The sequence below is a fragment of the Passer montanus genome, unplaced genomic scaffold, assembly GCF_014805655.1.
Source record: "Passer montanus isolate IOZ18808 unplaced genomic scaffold, ASM1480565v1 scaffold120, whole genome shotgun sequence".
NCBI classification, from domain to species: Eukaryota; Metazoa; Chordata; class Aves; order Passeriformes; family Passeridae; genus Passer; species Passer montanus.
Window position 1 is genome coordinate 379,229 of NW_024358723.1, and position 16,895 is coordinate 396,123.

General features: G+C 43.3%; 1 protein-coding gene across 1 annotated transcript in view; it reads left to right on the forward strand.

Annotated features, from left to right (window-relative positions):
- Nucleotides 1-16,895, forward strand: part of SOS2 (SOS Ras/Rho guanine nucleotide exchange factor 2) — a 47,536-nt gene that overhangs the window by 26,924 nt on the left and 3,717 nt on the right. The window contains exons 9-20 of the mRNA XM_039698100.1: nt 1,039-1,166; nt 1,947-2,602; nt 4,028-4,109; nt 5,079-5,201; nt 7,538-7,641; nt 8,963-9,182; nt 11,020-11,139; nt 11,395-11,557; nt 12,011-12,128; nt 12,211-12,383; nt 12,645-12,761; nt 16,142-16,403. Coding sequence (XP_039554034.1) covers nt 1,039-1,166; nt 1,947-2,602; nt 4,028-4,109; nt 5,079-5,201; nt 7,538-7,641; nt 8,963-9,182; nt 11,020-11,139; nt 11,395-11,557; nt 12,011-12,128; nt 12,211-12,383; nt 12,645-12,761; nt 16,142-16,403 — 2,266 coding nt within the window. The remainder of the gene's footprint in view (nt 1-1,038; nt 1,167-1,946; nt 2,603-4,027; nt 4,110-5,078; nt 5,202-7,537; nt 7,642-8,962; nt 9,183-11,019; nt 11,140-11,394; nt 11,558-12,010; nt 12,129-12,210; nt 12,384-12,644; nt 12,762-16,141; nt 16,404-16,895) is intronic.

Genomic DNA, 16,895 nt, shown 5'->3' on the forward strand with positions numbered 1-16,895 from the left:
GTCAGTGTAAGGAAAACTTCTGTACAAGTCTGGAGGTGAAACACAGTTTATCCCAAACTGCATGGCGAGTTGTCATAATTTTGCCCATCAGTTTATGAGCTTGAGTTTTCCTTTAAAAAATTCACAGAATCCCAGACTGGTTTGTGTTGGAAGGGACCTTAAAATCCATCACATTCCAGCCCCTGCCCTGGGCAGTTCAGATGATCTTGGATGTGAAAAGGGCTAAAAAGAAAAATCTTTTATTTTTTCAGATTTTTCAGATTTTTTAGGTACCACCTCAAAGAACCAAAAAGAAGAACTTTTAGGTTTTGCTCAAAGTATGTTGCTACCAGGTGGATGATTATATGAATTATATAATTATATGAAAAGAGATTATATGAAAATCTGTGGAATTCCCTAATTCAGGAAGTTTCTGCTGAGTGCTGGAGATGGATTTAGCCTTTATACAAAGGCAATACATTTGTTCTCACTGTCTTTACATTTTTCTGTAGTAGCAAATCTTGAATTTCAGACTTGCTTTCACTGTTTGCTCTGTGCAAAATTCTTGAGTTTGCAGAAGGTGGCAGAATTCAGGATGAGAAGAAGCAAAGAATCTTGCTCCTTCTTGTCTTAAGTTTGAATTGTTGAGGTGGACTCATGGAAGGAAGCCAGACAGAGTTCCATAAACCAGCTCTGAATCCTTGGCTATTTCAAACCTTGAAACTCTTGAATCAAACCAGTTTGAAAAAGGAGATTGTTGATGAGGCAACAGGCAAAATAACACCTGACAATTAACATTAAAGGGCAAAGCGTGGGTAATTAAAGGGTAGAGGTTTCTAAACTTGGTGAATATCCAGTGATTTTTCCTGAACCTCTGACAAATATATTTAATTTCATGCACATCTACTTTGAGTTGGGGCTCTGTAAAAAGTCAGACTTGAAATCACCAAAATTTCACCGAGTGCTGCTGATAACACCACGTGAGAAGATCTTTCAGTCTTCTTACCCTGCTAGAAATGAGGCAACTCTAAAAAGAAATCAATGTTTGTTGTGTGCCAGCAATTGCAGGAATGCAGTGAGGATGAAGAGGACAGGGAGTGCCTGAAGCAGGCCATCACTGCCCTGCTGAACCTGCAGTGCAGCATGGAGCGCATTTACAGCAAGCACTCCCCGCGGCGCCGGCCTGGGTAAGCTGCCAGGGAGGGAGAGCACTCCCCTTCTCCTGCTAGAAAATCTCTGTATTTCCTTTTCAAGGCATGTCTTGTTGCCAGTTTTCTTTGTAGATGGAGCAGCAGCTCAAAATCTTACCCACTTGTAAGAATAATGTGAATATTTGTCTTGGTTTGAAAAGACAGGTGTGTGTTAGGGAAGGGAGGAGTCTCTCCTGAATTGGAAAATGTAAACTCCTGCTCGATCAGCCCTGCAGGGACACTCAGTGGCCATGGACAGCAGAGATCTCCTGGAGGGAGGATTGGCTGTGGGAGAGATAAAGAAAAAACTGCCCCATGGACAGAGAGAACTGCCCAGCTCTGACAGATGGGACAGAACACACACCCCTAAACCACATCTTACAACCCAGGACAATATTCTACTCCTGCCCAGCCAAAGCAGTGCATGTGGCTTATTTGGAACTTGATTAGGGCATTTTGAGGGCAAAAAATCACGATTTTAGCAATTAGTTCAGTTGATTATTTTAGTCTCTTGGGATGGCAAATCTGGAAGGTGCCCATTGTGACCTTTTCTGTCCCCCCTTGCAGGGAGCCGGTGTGTCCACATCTTACAACCCAGGACAATATTCTACTCCTGCCCAGCCAAAGCAGTGCATGTGGCTTATTTGGAACTTGATTAGGGCATTTTGAGGGAAAAAAATAATTATTTAAGCAATTAATTCAGTTGATTATTTTTAGTCTCTTGGGATGGCAAATCTGGAAGGTGCCCATTGTGACCTTTTCTGTCCCCCCTTGCAGGGAGCCGGTGTGTCGCTTCTATCACCGGCAGATCAGAAGCAAACACTTGGCCATCAAGAAAATGAACGAAATCCAGAAAAACATCGACGGCTGGGAGGGCAAAGACATCGGGCAGTGCTGCAACGAGTTCATCATGGAAGGAGGGCTGACCAAAATCGGGGCCAAGCACGAGCGCCACATCTTCCTCTTCGACGGTTTGCTCATCAGCTGCAAAACCAACCACGGGCAGTCGCGGCTGCCCGGCTACAGCAGCGCCGAGTACAGGCTCAAGGAGAAGATCGTCATGAGGAAGATGCAGGTGGTGGACAAGGAGGACACCGCAGAGTACAAGCACGCCTTCGAGCTGGTGTCCAAGGACGACAGCAGCGTCCTGTTCGCCGCCAGGTCGGCCGAGGAGAAGAGCACGTGGATGGCGGCGCTGATCTCGCTGCAGTACCGCAGCACCCTGGACAGGATGCTGGACTCGGTGCTGCTGCAGGAGGAGAACGAGCAGCCCCTGAGGCTGCCCAGCCCCAGCGTCTACCGCTTCGTGGTGGAGGACTCCGAGGAGAACATCGTTTTTGAGGACAACTTGCAGAGCAGGAATGGGATTCCCATCATCAAAGGGGGCACGGTGGTGAAGCTCATCGAGAGGCTGACCTACCATATGTATGCAGGTATCCCGAGCTTTGTTTTGTAATGCTTTTATCTTTAGGGTTTTTTCTGCTTGTAATGAAATGTAAAATAACATCTGCAGGGAGTAAAAATACGTCATTAAGTCACCTGGCTTTGCAGGCAAAGCTGTAAGAAAATTCTGGGTATGCAAACCTTTCGTCCCCTAAAAAAACCACAAAAATATGTTTCCATGTTTCATCATGGTCAAAGCAATGGAGCTGTTACAGCTGAGGCTCTGTGAAGGAAGAAAAGAGTTGAACATTTTGGGGTTTTTTTTTTTTGGTTTTTGGGTTTTTTGCTGTATTTTTTATATTTATTGTATTCAGCTACCACTCTGTGAAGTATCTGAGTTGAAGATTATATTTATTATATTTATTTTAATTTTCTTTTTTATTTCATTATTTATTTTATCTTGCTGTATTTTTTATATTTATTACATTCAGCCTGCCACTCTGTGAAGTATATGAGTTGAAGGTTATATTTATTATATTTATTTTCTTTATTTTATTTTTTTTTAATTTAGCTGTATTTTTTATATTTATTATATTCAGTCCACCACTTTGTGAAGTATCTTGGTTGAAGGTTATATTTAGTATATTTACTGTATTTTTAATATTTATTATATTCAGCCTACCACTCTGTGAAGTATCTGAGTTGAAGGTTATATTTATTATATTTATTTTAATTTTAAAATTTATTTTATTTTATTTTTTATTTAGCTGTATTTTTTATATTTATTACATTCAGCCCACCACTCTGTGAAGTATCTGTGTTGGAGGTTATATTTATTATATTTACTGTATTTTTTATATTTATTACATTCAGCCCACTACTTTGTGAAATATCTGGGTTGAAGGTTATATATTTTTTTAATTTTTTATTTTGCTGTATTTTTTATATTTATTACATTCAGTCCTCCACTTTGTGAAGTATCTGGGTTGAAGATTATATTTATTATATATACCGTATTTTTTATATTTATTACATTCAGTCCACCACTCTGGGAAGTATCTGGGTTGAAGTGATGCCAGTCACCATCAGCATTTTTCAGCCTTTCAGTGTCTGGAAGGCTCAGAAGTGAAAGCTGGAAGGAGTTCCATGAAGTGCTGATGCCAAGGAAAACGCTGGGTCTCACTTGTTAAATTTCCCCAATAGCTGATCAGAGAGGGTCATTCCTCAGGGGAGGCTGAGACAGAGGTTTTAAAAGAATACTGGATGTGCAGTTCACTATTTTTCAGGGAAATGCACTGAATAATTGAGTGAAAATTTCCCAAGCCCTGTCATTTCTGGTGTTTTTCAAATACAGATGCTTGCCTTACAACCTCAGTGTCTTTTCTGCACATTGAACTTTCTCTTTGTATTTTATTTCTGATCTTTTGCAACTGGATAAAACCCACTGCTGTCATTTCCTTACTCAATCCTTACAGATCCCAATTTTGTCCGGACTTTCCTGACCACCTACCGCTCCTTTTGCAAGCCCCAGGAGCTGCTGAGTCTGCTGATAGAAAGGTGAGCAGTGATCCCCCTTTCTGAAGGCATGGAAAAGGTTTGGAATCACAGAATAAAATCCCAGGATGGTTTGAGAAAGGACCTTAAAACCCCATCCATGAGCAGGGACACTTGCACTATCCCAGGCTGCTCCAAGCCCTTCCCAACCTGGCCTTGGATTCTTCCAGGGTTGGAGCAGTCACAGTTTCTCTGAGAATTCTATTCCAGGGCCTCCCCACCCTCACAGCCAGGAATTTCTTCCTCAAAGCCCATCTAAGCCTCCTCTCTGTCAGTTTGAAGCCTTTCCCCTTGTCCTGTCACCCCAGTTTCTGATGAGTTTTGTATATTTGGAATCATAGAACATCCCAAGTTGGAAGGGACCCACAAAAATCAGAGATTCCAAGTGCTCCTTTCCTGCTCAGGATCCCAGTGTCAAATTTCAGTGTTCTAGTGAAGTTTATAAACCAGGAACTTTAAAACAACGATCCAGGTTTTCAGTGCAAGCTTCCTTTTCCCAGTTAAAATGAGTTACCTGAATGAGGTAGGAGCTGGAGCACCTGGTGTGCCTGGGCTGTGGGTGGTGATGCTGTGAACTGCTGAATTTGCTCATGAGAGAGTTGAGTGCACGATGGAAATAAGGACAGAAATGTTCCAGGCAGTTTGTTTGAAGGCACAGAATTAAGGTAAACAGCATTTTAATGCAGCGTGGTAAAGCTGCTCTTAAGCTCTCATCTAATCTTCCCTTAATCATGCCAGCAGATCCTTAAAAACCTTCTATCCCAGTCTAGACATGGTGTGATGAGCAGAGAAGCAGAGAATTAGCAGGGTGTGGAGCTGGGGAGGAGGGAATTCCGGGCAAACCGGACGGCAGAGAAGCACCTGCTTCTCCCCACTCTGAATTTCTGTAAATAACATTTCTCTGAACTGCACCGTGTGCACGGAGGGGTTGTGTCCTGCCCTGTTCCCATCCCTGTGTGGTGTTTCCCCCAGGTTTGAGATCCCTGAGCCCGAGCCCACGGAGGCAGACAGGCAGGCCATGGAGAAGGGCGAGCAGCCCATCGGCGCCGACCTGAAGCGCTTCCGCAAGGAGTACGTGCAGCCCGTGCAGCTCAGGTGGGTGTGCCCCCAGCCCTGCCCTGGCACTGCCAGCCTGGGCTGCCCTGCTGCCACAGCCCCTGCACGCTCTAATCCCTGCTGCAGACTCGAGCCACGGCTGCCAGCATAATATCCCAAATGGTGTCCTGATTATCCCAGCAACTGCCGGAGCTGGAGCTGGCCCAGCTGGGATCCCCACCCACGGCGCCTGTGGCTGAGGGATGTGGAGCTCAGAGCGGGGCTGGCCACGCTCTCAAAGCATTCCTTGTTCCCAGGCCCTGGGAAGATAATTCCTCTGTTCCCAGTTTTCCAGCCCTGCTGGTGTTTCACTCCCTTTCCCAGCCCCGTGGATGGGTTTGCTCACAGACAGGGAGACTCTTGTCTGTGCTGCACATTGCAGTGGGCTGCAGGGAATCTTCAAGGTCTTGCTGACCAAGCTAATTTGGGGAACAATTAAGCGTTTCTAGCATGAATGAAAGTAATTGTTGCCCTGATTGGGGATCGAGACAGGAGGAGACACAGATCACAAGCAGTGTTTGCTTGAGCAACTTTCAGTCATTACACTGATGAGTAACATCAAGATGTTCCTATTAACAGCACATTAATTTTACTAATAGTAATTATTACTATTAATTACACACACAGAGAACCCTCAGTTACTCTGCTACCACACATTTCTGTTGGAGCAACAGCAGTTGACTCAAAGGGACACACTGGCATGCCAGTACATCCAAGGTGTTCAGAAAGTCACTCAGGGGTCCCATTTTTATCAGACACCCATGTGCACATACATATATATATAAAAAAGATTAAAAAGATAATTCTGTGGGTAACCCTGTAGTTTTCCTCGACACAGAGCTGCCACCACCTTCTTGAACATGATCCAAGGCACACAACCTCAGTGTAACCTTGATTCCCCTGCATGCTGCTGGCCTTGGGCAGCTTATCAGGCCCTTGGTGTTCCCACTTTATCAGCTCCTGGGGGTTCAGCAGCACCAGAAGTCTCCACAGTTATCAGTTCCTGGGAGAGCTGCCTCTCAGCTCGTGCTTTCCCTGGTTTTGCTGTTTGCTGGGAGCTGTTTCTGATCCTTGCTGTGTATTTCCAGTAGCTTGAAGCTGTTTTACAGCTGCAAATGAGTGACTGTGAGCTGTTGGTGGATAAACTCAGCACTTTGTGCATTCCAGTGTTGTTAACAGCATTGACCTCTGCTTCAGAGACTGCAGTTTGGGAAGAAGGTGGAGAATTGAAGGTGTTTATCCCTTCCTTCCCTGCTTCCCTGCACTCTCCATCTTGTAGAAAATGCAGTGCCCAGGCAGGGAAAGGGCTTGGACACAACTGTGAGGGGATGGGAACGAGGAGGAGCTCAGCTGGAAGTGCAGTCAGCAGATCCAAACACTCTCTGGCTTTCCCAGAGTTTTCACCACGGGATCTCAAGGGCAGAGATGGATTAGATAAGATCCTGTTACATGAAACTTGGATTAAAACTTTGCCTCTTGGAATGTGGCATTGATTTCCAGCCTGAATGATCTGTTTGGGCAGCAATTCTTTTATGGGATAAACCTTATTTTTTACCTTGCACACTGGGAAGAGGAGAGTTCAGGAATTTTCCATGTGTCCTTCATTTGTCCTCAATGTAGGGCTGATAAATTGCACCTGGATAAATCAAAGTGTTGAAGGTGTGAGCTCAGCTTGTTTACCTGAAGAAGAGACAAACCAGTTTTTTATTCTGATTTATCCTGAGTGCAGAAGGCTGAAAAGCAGCTGGAGTTCACTTTTAGAGACTGATTTAATAGTGATTTGTCTAAGAAAAAGTAGAGAAAAATCAAGAGGAAGTTTAGTGTTATCCTTAAAGTATGTACTGGATCTAATCAGGCCTTTTGGGTCATTAAAAATTGTATAAGCAGGGCAATAACAACAACTTAGAAGCTGAAATTGGTGTGTAGAAAAGAAAGAATGACAAATTTGCTTCTTAATGAGTGGGAGATCCTAATTAGCTTTTTCATCCACACCAAGAAAAAAAAGGAGTTGCAAGGAAAATTAGAAATACCAATTTTATCTGATTTTACTAAGTTTCTTCCTCTTCTGAAACCATCTCAATATTAGCATTTTTATATTAGATTTGAAAACAGCACCAAGCTATATTTATGCTAAAACTATTCTTTAAAACCTATAAATTTGGTTTTAAACCCCTGCCAAGCTCAGTCTTTGCTCTGCTCCTTTGTCCATGTGTTTTTTGAGAGTCACCAACTACATGAATCTGGAACTTGAGTTTTGTGGGATTGTGGTTCATTTTTATGGGATAAGCCATGTAAGTTCTTTAAGAGAAACTTAATATTTTTTCCTCTTTCCTCAGAATATTGAATGTTTTCCGGCACTGGGTCGAGCACCATTTTTATGATTTTGAGAGGGATCTGGAGCTGCTGGAGAGGCTGGAGACCTTCATTTCCAGTGTCAGAGGTGCAGTAAGGGGGGGTTCTGCTCCCTTTCTATGTTTTGTACAACTTCCCAGTCTGATCCTGGTGGATTTTAGGCCTGAGAATCCCTGTACACACATGAGTAATTTTAATGCCGTTAATTGAGCTGTTTATGAGTCTCCCCTTTACATGAGGAAGCTTTGGCCTGCAGCCTAAGCAGCTCCTAAAAATGATTTCAAGAATTAGGATAATAACACTTCAAATATATTTCCTTCTGGACAGGATGGTCATCCTTGCCTGACTCTGTAATTCAGGCTGTCACCTTCCCCTTCTCCACAGAGAATTCCTTCTCTTTAGGTTACTGAGTTTTTCCATTCTAATTTTTCCTATTTGTATAAAGTTCCAACTGAAAATCATTAATCTTTTAGAAGAGGAGATTGGGCCCATTTGGTATCTCTTCTTTATGAACTAGATCTTTCTGGCAGCCTCTGTGGAGGGCAGCAGTGTTGGCATGTTTAATCCTTATCCTGGCAATTCCAGGTTTTCATTTTCAGAGTGCCAGGTCTTATATTGGGCAACATAATTCTGAGACAATTAAAAGACCCTGGACACGGGGTCACTTTTTTTCCACACCTAAACTGTCAGAGGATGTGGTTAAATAGAACTGGTTTCACATGTGTTTATTTGTCAGCTGATACAGGTGCAAAAACCCATAAGGAAAAAATAGAGAAATACAAAGCTGATTAATTTACATGCAGAAATGCAGAATTCTGAGTGTACATTCAAATTTTTGGGAGTTGATTTCACTAAATTATCAAAAGTTCTTTAAAATCAGAGGTTCCCAAAATGGTTTGGGTTGAAGGGAGCTTAAAGCCCATCCAGTTCCCCCCCTGCCATGGCAGGGACACCTCCCAATGTCCCAGGCTGCTCCAAACCCTGTCCAGCCTGGCCTTGGGCACTGCCAAGGATCCACAGCTTCTCTGGGCACCCTGTGCCAGGGCCTCCCCACTCTCCCATCCAGGAATCCCAATTCCCAATATCCCACCTAACCCTGCCCTCTGGCAGTTTGAATCCATTTCCCCCTGGCCTGTCCCTCCATCCCTTGTCCAAATCCCTCCAGCCTGAGCTCCGGTTCCCAAATATATTTATTTACAAACTCAAAATATTCTCTCCCCAGAGATTGCTCTATAACATCAACATTTATGAAAGAACATGAATTTATTAAAAAGCAACACTTGTAGCAAGATCAATGCACTTTTCCCCTCTCTTGGACTTGCAACCCTCTGTCAGTTGAAAGCCGCACCTACAGCAGCATTAAAAAACTTGTGTACGGGGGGCTTTTTTTAATGATTTCTCTTCTGCAGGAAAATCCATGAAGAAGTGGGTGGAGTCCATTGCTAAAATCATCAAGAGGAAGAAGGCGCAGGCAGACGGGGTCAGCCACAACATCACCTTCGAGAGCCCCCCGCCGCCCCTGGAGTGGCACCTGTGGCGCGTGGGGCACAGCGAGGCGCTGGAGCTGATGACGCTGCACCCCATCGAGATCGCCCGGCAGCTCACCCTGCTCGAGTCCGACCTCTACAGGCACGCCCACCCCACTCTGCTTGGCTCCTGGCTGGGTTGGGAAACTCAGGGGGCTGCTCAGGAAGGGAGGAGCGTCCCCTGGAAGGGAAAATGTAAAACGTTGTGTTTGCGGGGTGCCCCAGTGAAGGGAGGAATGGTGAATGTGACTCCGTGTTCTCAGAAGGCTAATTTATTATTTTATGATCTATATTATATTAAAGAATACTATACTAAACTATACCAGATAATACAGAAAGGATACTTAGACAATGCTAAAAAGATAATAATGAAAACTCGTGACGCTCTCCAGAGTCTCGACACAGCTTGGCCCTAACTGGCCAATGAGTGAAAACAACTCAGCACAATCCACTGAAACAATCACCTGTGGGTAAACAATCTCCAACCACATTCCACATGTGAGCACAACACAGGAGAAGCAAATGAGATAAGAATGGTTTTTCTTTTTCTCTGAGGCTTCTCAGCTTCCCAGGAGAGAAATCCTGGGCGAAGGGATTTTGCAGAGAATGTGAATGCCACACCCTCCCTCCAAACTGTTGTAATTTTGAAATTAAGGGGCTCCTGGAGGGAGGATTGGCTGTGGGAGAGATAAAGAAAAAACTGCCCCATGGACAGAGAGAACTGCCCCATCAGATAGGAATGGAATACACACCCCCTTTTCCAACCTAAGACACTTTTTTTAAATTATTTTTTCGCTTTTTTTTTTGTGTTAGGGTTGGGATTAAAAGTGATTGAGATGGTATTTTTTGTGTTTGGGCTTAAGTGTTTATTATTTTATTTACATTATGGTGTTACAAGTCTTGAGTTTTATAGTACTTCACTAATAATTTACACACTAGCTTTGTTTAGCTCTTTCTACAAGGTTTTTTAAGGGTAAACTGTTTAATTAAGAAACGACACTTAAATTATTTTTACTTTTAACTTAATAACTAATTATTTTTGTATTGAAACATGAATTTTTCTAATTATACAATACTACTTAAACTCATGAAGGAGAAGAATTAACTACCACTTTAAAACTTCTATCTTGCTTATATGTATTTTTATCTTTTAAAACTTCAAATTTTCTGCTATGTGATATTACACACTTCTATTTAAACTCTGCACTCATAATCTTAGTGCTATTGTATAATTTTGGGAGCCTTCTCTACAGCTTCAGGTTAAATGTTGTGTTTGTTTGGGGGTCAGTGTCTTTCAACACAGAAAGTCTAAAATTCTCAGCATCCAGGGTTCCAGCACTCTCACACCTTTTTTGTCATTATTTCACCCAAAAAAATGCTCCTCATTCACACCATCAGTCAAAAATGCCCTGTGACTCCCAGAATCTACAGGAAGGGGTTTCTTTGCTGTGTGCTCTATGTTAAAATATGCAAAGGAGTGAAAAAAAAAGTTTTTATGGCCATATCAGAGTTGTGACAACAGAAATGCAGGGGGGATAATTCAGGAGTCTTACAAAATTCAAATTATAAAATCCCATTCCTGCTTCAGTGACAGGAGGTTTTGTGTTGAAACCAACCACTTGCTGCAAGTGCTTCACCTTTCTGTTTTCAGTTTTTAACTCTTTTGAAGTTGTTTTCTTGGCCTTTCAGAAAATTTCACTCCTTTGTAATTTCCTTATCTGAAAATGTTTCTTCAGAATTATCCAATTTCAATTAAGATAAAAATGTATTTCCTTCTGTACTCAAGCACTCAAAAAGTTGTTGTTTGTAGTAGATGAGGTGGGATTGGATTTGTGAAAAATCAGGTCGTGATTAATAGGAGAAATAATCTTTTAATTGAAAGACAGAAATTACAGTTCTTCTTGGTACTGAGCATTTTGCCTCCTGTTTGTCATTGCCAGGGCTGTGCAGCCTTCTGAGCTCGTGGGCAGCGTGTGGACGAAGGAAGATAAGGAAATGAACTCCCCAAATCTCTTGAAAATGATTCGTCACACGACAAATCTCACCCTGTGGTTTGAGAAGTGAGTGCAGTGCAGTGCCATTAGCCACTTTGACCTGGATGTGCTTGGGGTTTGCTGGTTTATTTCTGCAAATCCTCCCTTGACTTTCCAACTCGAGCATGTGTAAGATGTGATTGCATAAATACATACTTGAGATTCTGGAGAGAGAGCCAAAATCTGCATGCTGGATGGGTTTTCATGGAAAAATTTGATTTAATAACTCAGAAAGTGTCAGGTTTTATTTCTCAGTGTTTCTCAAATGCCATCTTTTATCAGGTGCATCGTGGAAACAGAGAACTTTGAGGAGAGAGTGGCTGTGCTGAGCAGGATCATAGAAATCCTGCAGGTTTTCCAAGACCTCAACAATTTCAATGGTGTTCTGGAGATTGTGAGTGCTGTGAACTCTGTCTCTGTCTACAGGCTGGATCACACATTTGAGGTGAGTTTAGGGCACAGAAAAGGAAATGAAATAAGAATCCAGAGCTGAGTCCCACAGGTTCTGGAGTGAAATCCATTATTGGCAGCAAAGCCTCCCTGGAGTGAAACAGAAAAAGAAGAATGTGAATAAAATAATTTGAATTTTGTATGGCTCTGAAAGGCAGCACAAGGCCTTGAAGTTAAAATCAAATGTTTAATTTTTATTGAAGACCACATTTTTAAAATTAAAGTAACAATCTGTTTTCAGTAATCTGGAATCTTTTCTTCAGGACCCACATGACTGAATTGTTGGGGGCTGTAATCCAGAGCAAACCATTGCCACAAAAGCTTCTTTGAAACCTTCATTTCAATTCCCAAATTTTGCTCAGAGAGCCAGGGAATTGCCTTGCCTTTGCTAACCATGCTGTTGAGAGCATTTCCATCCCTATTTTTTATTTTTATTTTGACAATTCAGGCACTCCAGGAAAGGAAAAAAAGAGTTTTGGATGAAGCAGTAGAATTAAGCCAAGATCATTTTAAGAAGTATTTAGCTAAGCTCAAGTCAATCAACCCTCCCTGTGTGCCTTTTTTTGGTAAGTGACATCAAATTTTTTGTGTGGTGTCACTGTGAAGTTGAGTTTGCTGCAGGTTTAAAACTGAATTTTTTTTAATCAGGAATATACCTAACAAATATCTTGAAGACAGAAGAAGGGAATCCTGACTTCCTTAAAAGACAAGGGAAAGAATTAATTAACTTCAGTAAGAGGAGAAAAGTGGCTGAAATTACAGGAGAAATTCAGCAGTATCAAAACCAGCCCTACTGCTTACGGGTTGAGCCAGAAATCCGGGTAAGCAGCCATGAAATATCTCTCTGGGGACTGGGGAGGGGGAAAAATGCCAAATAATCTTCTAGCACTGGACCTAATTTTGCATGAATAGTGATTATCAAACGAGGGGGGAGCAGTGGGTGGTAGACAACAAAGAACCACACAAAGGAGCAGCCAAAAGTGGTGAAAAATGACATTTTGAATCACTGAATTAAGAGTATTTCATTAAAATTTTCTCTGTGTGCTTATTTTTAAAATATTCTTGCCACTTGTTTCATTCAGAAATTCTTTGAAAATCTCAATCCCATGGGGAAGATACCAGAAAAAGAGTTTACAGATTATCTGTTCAACAAGTCCTTGGAGATTGAACCTCGGAACTGCAAGCAACCACCTCGATTTGTGAGTTTTTCTGACATTTCATGGGATCAGAGTTGGAAGGGAACCACAGGGATCATCGAGTCCAATTCCTGCAATATTTAATTAAATTTAATATGTAATTAAAATTAAATAGCTAAAATTCACTGACCCCTATTAAAATAACACACAATTACCTCAATAAGCTGGATCTACTTTCTTCAGAATTCCTTATCCTGAACTGATTTTCCAACTAAACTTGACTTAAAAATACTTCTACTCCTGATGTTTGTCACTATTAAAATATATTACCTTTCTCTGATTTTAAAACTCACTTTTTCCACCCAAAACTTGAAATATTGCTGTTAAATTTGTATTTATCATACAGTCATATGATAAAATGTGGAGTAATATTTTTCATTTCACAATACCAAGAAGGCTTATATTAATACTAATTAAAGTATTACTTTTATACATAATATTATAAGTTTTCTTTAAGATAATTTCTATTTTTGTTTTTTCTGAATATTTGATATTATTGCAAAAACTGCAGACCTTACCAGGTGCAACCCTTTTTGCTGAAGAAAATACAGTTCCATTTAAAGGAAGTAGCAATTTTGGGTTTAAAAAACCCAGCTCCTGGAGCTCAGGGTTCTTTTTTAAGCATGAAAATCACAATTTAGAGCACTTTTATGTATATGTTGTAATTGCCTGAGGAACTGGAGGCATGTCTAATTTTTTGGGAGAGCTATAAATCATTTTTGCCATCTCTTTTTAGAGGAATGAGTAAGATGATGTTACAAATGTGGCAAGAAAACACGAGAAATTGCTGTTGCAAAAATGCTTTTGACAGTATTTTTATTAAAATCTCATCTAAAAATAGGAGTCCAGTCAGCTGGGCAGGAATTCTTTACAGCTCATGATTTCCCCAGAGAGAATCTTACTGGAATTTCAGGAAAATCCAGTTGTGGGTGCTGTGATGTGCTGGACACCACTGAAAGATGGGGACATAATTCACTGTGCAAGGCTGAGCTTTGATCTGTGCTGGATTCCACCCAGGCCTAACCAGGCTGGGTTTGTCCACACGGTGACCTGGCGCAGGAATTTTGTCCTGGACAAACTGGAGGGCAGGGACAACGTGTTTCCAAGTGTGTCCCTGGTCCTGGATGTGTGCAGGGCCGGTGACCCTCTGTGCTTTTGCTGTGACTGTGGTGTTGCTCTGGGGCTCTGCTGCAGCTCTGAGGGGCTCTTGAAGTCCATTTCTATTTCCCAAGGCTGTTTTTCCCAGTGTTTTGTCCTGGTTGGCAGCAGAACCTGGACTCTTCATTCCTCATGCTTGTGGGGAAAAAAAAGATTTCTTCAACTGCATCCACAACTTGCCAGCAAACTCCTGCTGTGTAAATAACACTGCACCTCCCATCAGGTGTACCCCCGTGCTGCTCCTTGAGAAATGCTTCAAAAATACCCCACAGAGCCTTGGGAATGCTGCAGTGGGGAATGGCAGCAGTGTTTGGGAATGCTGCAGTGGGGAATGGCAGCAGTGTTGGGAATGCTGCAGTGGGGAATGGCAGCAGTGTTGGCAATGCTGCAGTGGGGAATGGCAGCAGTGTTTGGGATTTCTGCAGTGGGGAATGGCAGCAGTGTTGGGAATGCTGCAGTGGGGAATGGCAGCAGTGTTGGCAATGCTGCAGTGGGGAATGGCAGCAGTGTTGGGAATGCTGCAGTGGGGAATGGCAGCAGTGTTTGGGATTTCTGCAGTGGGGAATGGCAGCCGTGTTGGGAATGCTGCAGTGGGGAATGGCAGCAGTGTTGGCAATGCTGCAGTGGGGAATGGCAGCCGTGTTGGGAATGCTGCAGTGGGGAATGGCAGCAGTGTTTGGTATTTCTGCAGTGGGGAATGGCAGCAGTGTTGGGAATGCTGCAGTGGGGAATGTTGCGGTGTTGGGAATGCTGCAGTGGGGAATGGCAGCAGTGTGGAGAATGCTGCAGTGGGGAATGGCAGCAGTGTTGGGAATGCTGCAGTGGGGAATGTTGCGGTGTTGGGAATGCTGCAGTGGGGAATGGCAGCAGTGTTGGGAATGCTGCAGATTTAAAAAAAAAGTGTGGAACATTGCAGTGTTGGGAATGTGCAGTGCCTGGAACCCTTGCAGTGTTGGGAATGTTGCAGTGTTGGGAATATTGCAGAGTTGAGAATGTTGCCGTTTTGATAGAATTGCAGTGTGGAATGCTGCAGTGTTGGGAAGTTGCAGTGTGGAATGCTGCAGTGTTGGGACCATGTTGCATTATGGAATGTTGCATTGTTGGGAATGCTGCAGTGTGGAATGCCGCAGTGTTGGGAACGTTGCAGTGTTGGGACGATGTTGCAGTATGGAACATTGCATTGTTGGGAATGTTGTGGTGTGGAACACTGCAGTGTTGGGAATGTGGCAGTGTCTATGTTGCAGTATGGAATGTTGCATTGTTGGGAATGCTGCAGTGTGGAATGCCGCAGTGTTGGGAACGTTGCAGTGTTGGTAGCATGTTGCAGTATGGAACGTTGTTGCATTGTTGGGAACATTGCAGTGTGGAATGTTGCAGTGTGGAATGCTGCAGTGTTGGGAACGTTGCAGTGTTGGTAGCATGTTGCAGTATGGAACGTTGCATTGTTGGGAACGTTGCAGTGTGGAACACAGCAGTGTTGGGAATGTTGCAGTGTTGGGAACGTGGCAGTGTTGGGAATGTTGCAGTGTGGAACACTGCGGTGTTGGGAATGTTGTGGTGTGGAATGCTGCAGTGTTGGGAACGTGGCAGTGTTGGGAATGTTGCAGTGTGGAACACTGCGGTGTTGGGAATGTTGTGGTGTGGAATGCTGCAGTGTTGGGAATGTGGCAGTGTTGTGTCTATGTTGCATTATGGAATGTTGCATTGTTGGGAACGTTGGTTGCAGTGTGGAATGCTGCAGTGTTAGGACCATGTTGCAGTGCTGGGACCATGTCACAGTGTGGAACATTGCATTGTTGGGAACGTTGCAGTGTGGAACACTGCAGTGTTGGGAATGTGGCAGTGTTGTGTCTATGTTGCATTATGGAATGTTGCATTGTTGGGAACGTTGGTTGCAGTGTGGAATGCTGCAGTGTTGGGAACGTGGCAGTGTTGGGATCATGTTGCAGTATGGAACGAGGCAGTGTTGGGACGATGTTGCAGTATGGAACGTTGTTGCATTGTTGGGAAGGTTGTAGTGTGGAACACAGCAGTGTTGGGAATGTTGCAGTGTTGGGAACGTGGCAGTGTTGGGACCATGTTGCAGTATGGAACGTGGCAGTGTTGGGAAGGTTGCGGTGTTGGGAACGTGGCAGTGTTGGGATCATGTTGCAGCTTGGAACGTTGCAGTGTTGGGAAGGTTGCAGTGTGGAACCTTGCAGTGCTAACAGCTGCCCTGTCTCCAGCCCAGGAAAACAACGTATCCCCTGAAATCCCCCGGGATTCGGCCCAACACGGGCAGGCACGGCTCCACGTCGGGCACGCTGAGGAGCCACCCGCTGCCCCTGGAGAAGGAGCCCAGCAAGATCAGCTTCAGCAGGATCACCGAGGCCGAGCAGGAGGCGGCGGCCTCGGCGCCCACCTCCCCCAACACGCCCTCCACGCCGCCCGTGTCGGCCTCCTCGGAGTTCAGCGTCTTCTTGGACATCGACCTCAACAGCTCCTACGGTAAGGAAGAACTCACTGTGGGCTGATAATGGTTGGTGCTGTCCCTCAGGCTTCCCACGTGTGCTGGGGGTGTGTGCCAGGATTTAAAAAAATCAATTGCAAAACGTGAAGTAGTTTGTTGCGGTGGATGCTCCAGGTGTGGGGACATGAGGCTTGACTCCATTTGCTCAGAAGGCTGATTTATTATGTTATATATTATACTAAAATACTACATTAAAACTCTACTAAAAGAACAGAGAGAGGAAGGATCAGAAGGCTACAAAGACATTAGAATAGAATAGAATAGAATAGAATAGAATAGAATAGAATAGAATAGAATAGAATAGAATAGAATAGAATAGAATAGAATGAAATAGAATAGAATAGAATAGAATAGAATAGAATAGAATAGAATAGAATAGAATAGAATAGAATAGAATGCACAACAAAATCTTGTGACTGCTCAGAGCCTTGGCACAATTGGCTGTGATTGGTCACTAATTGAAAACAATC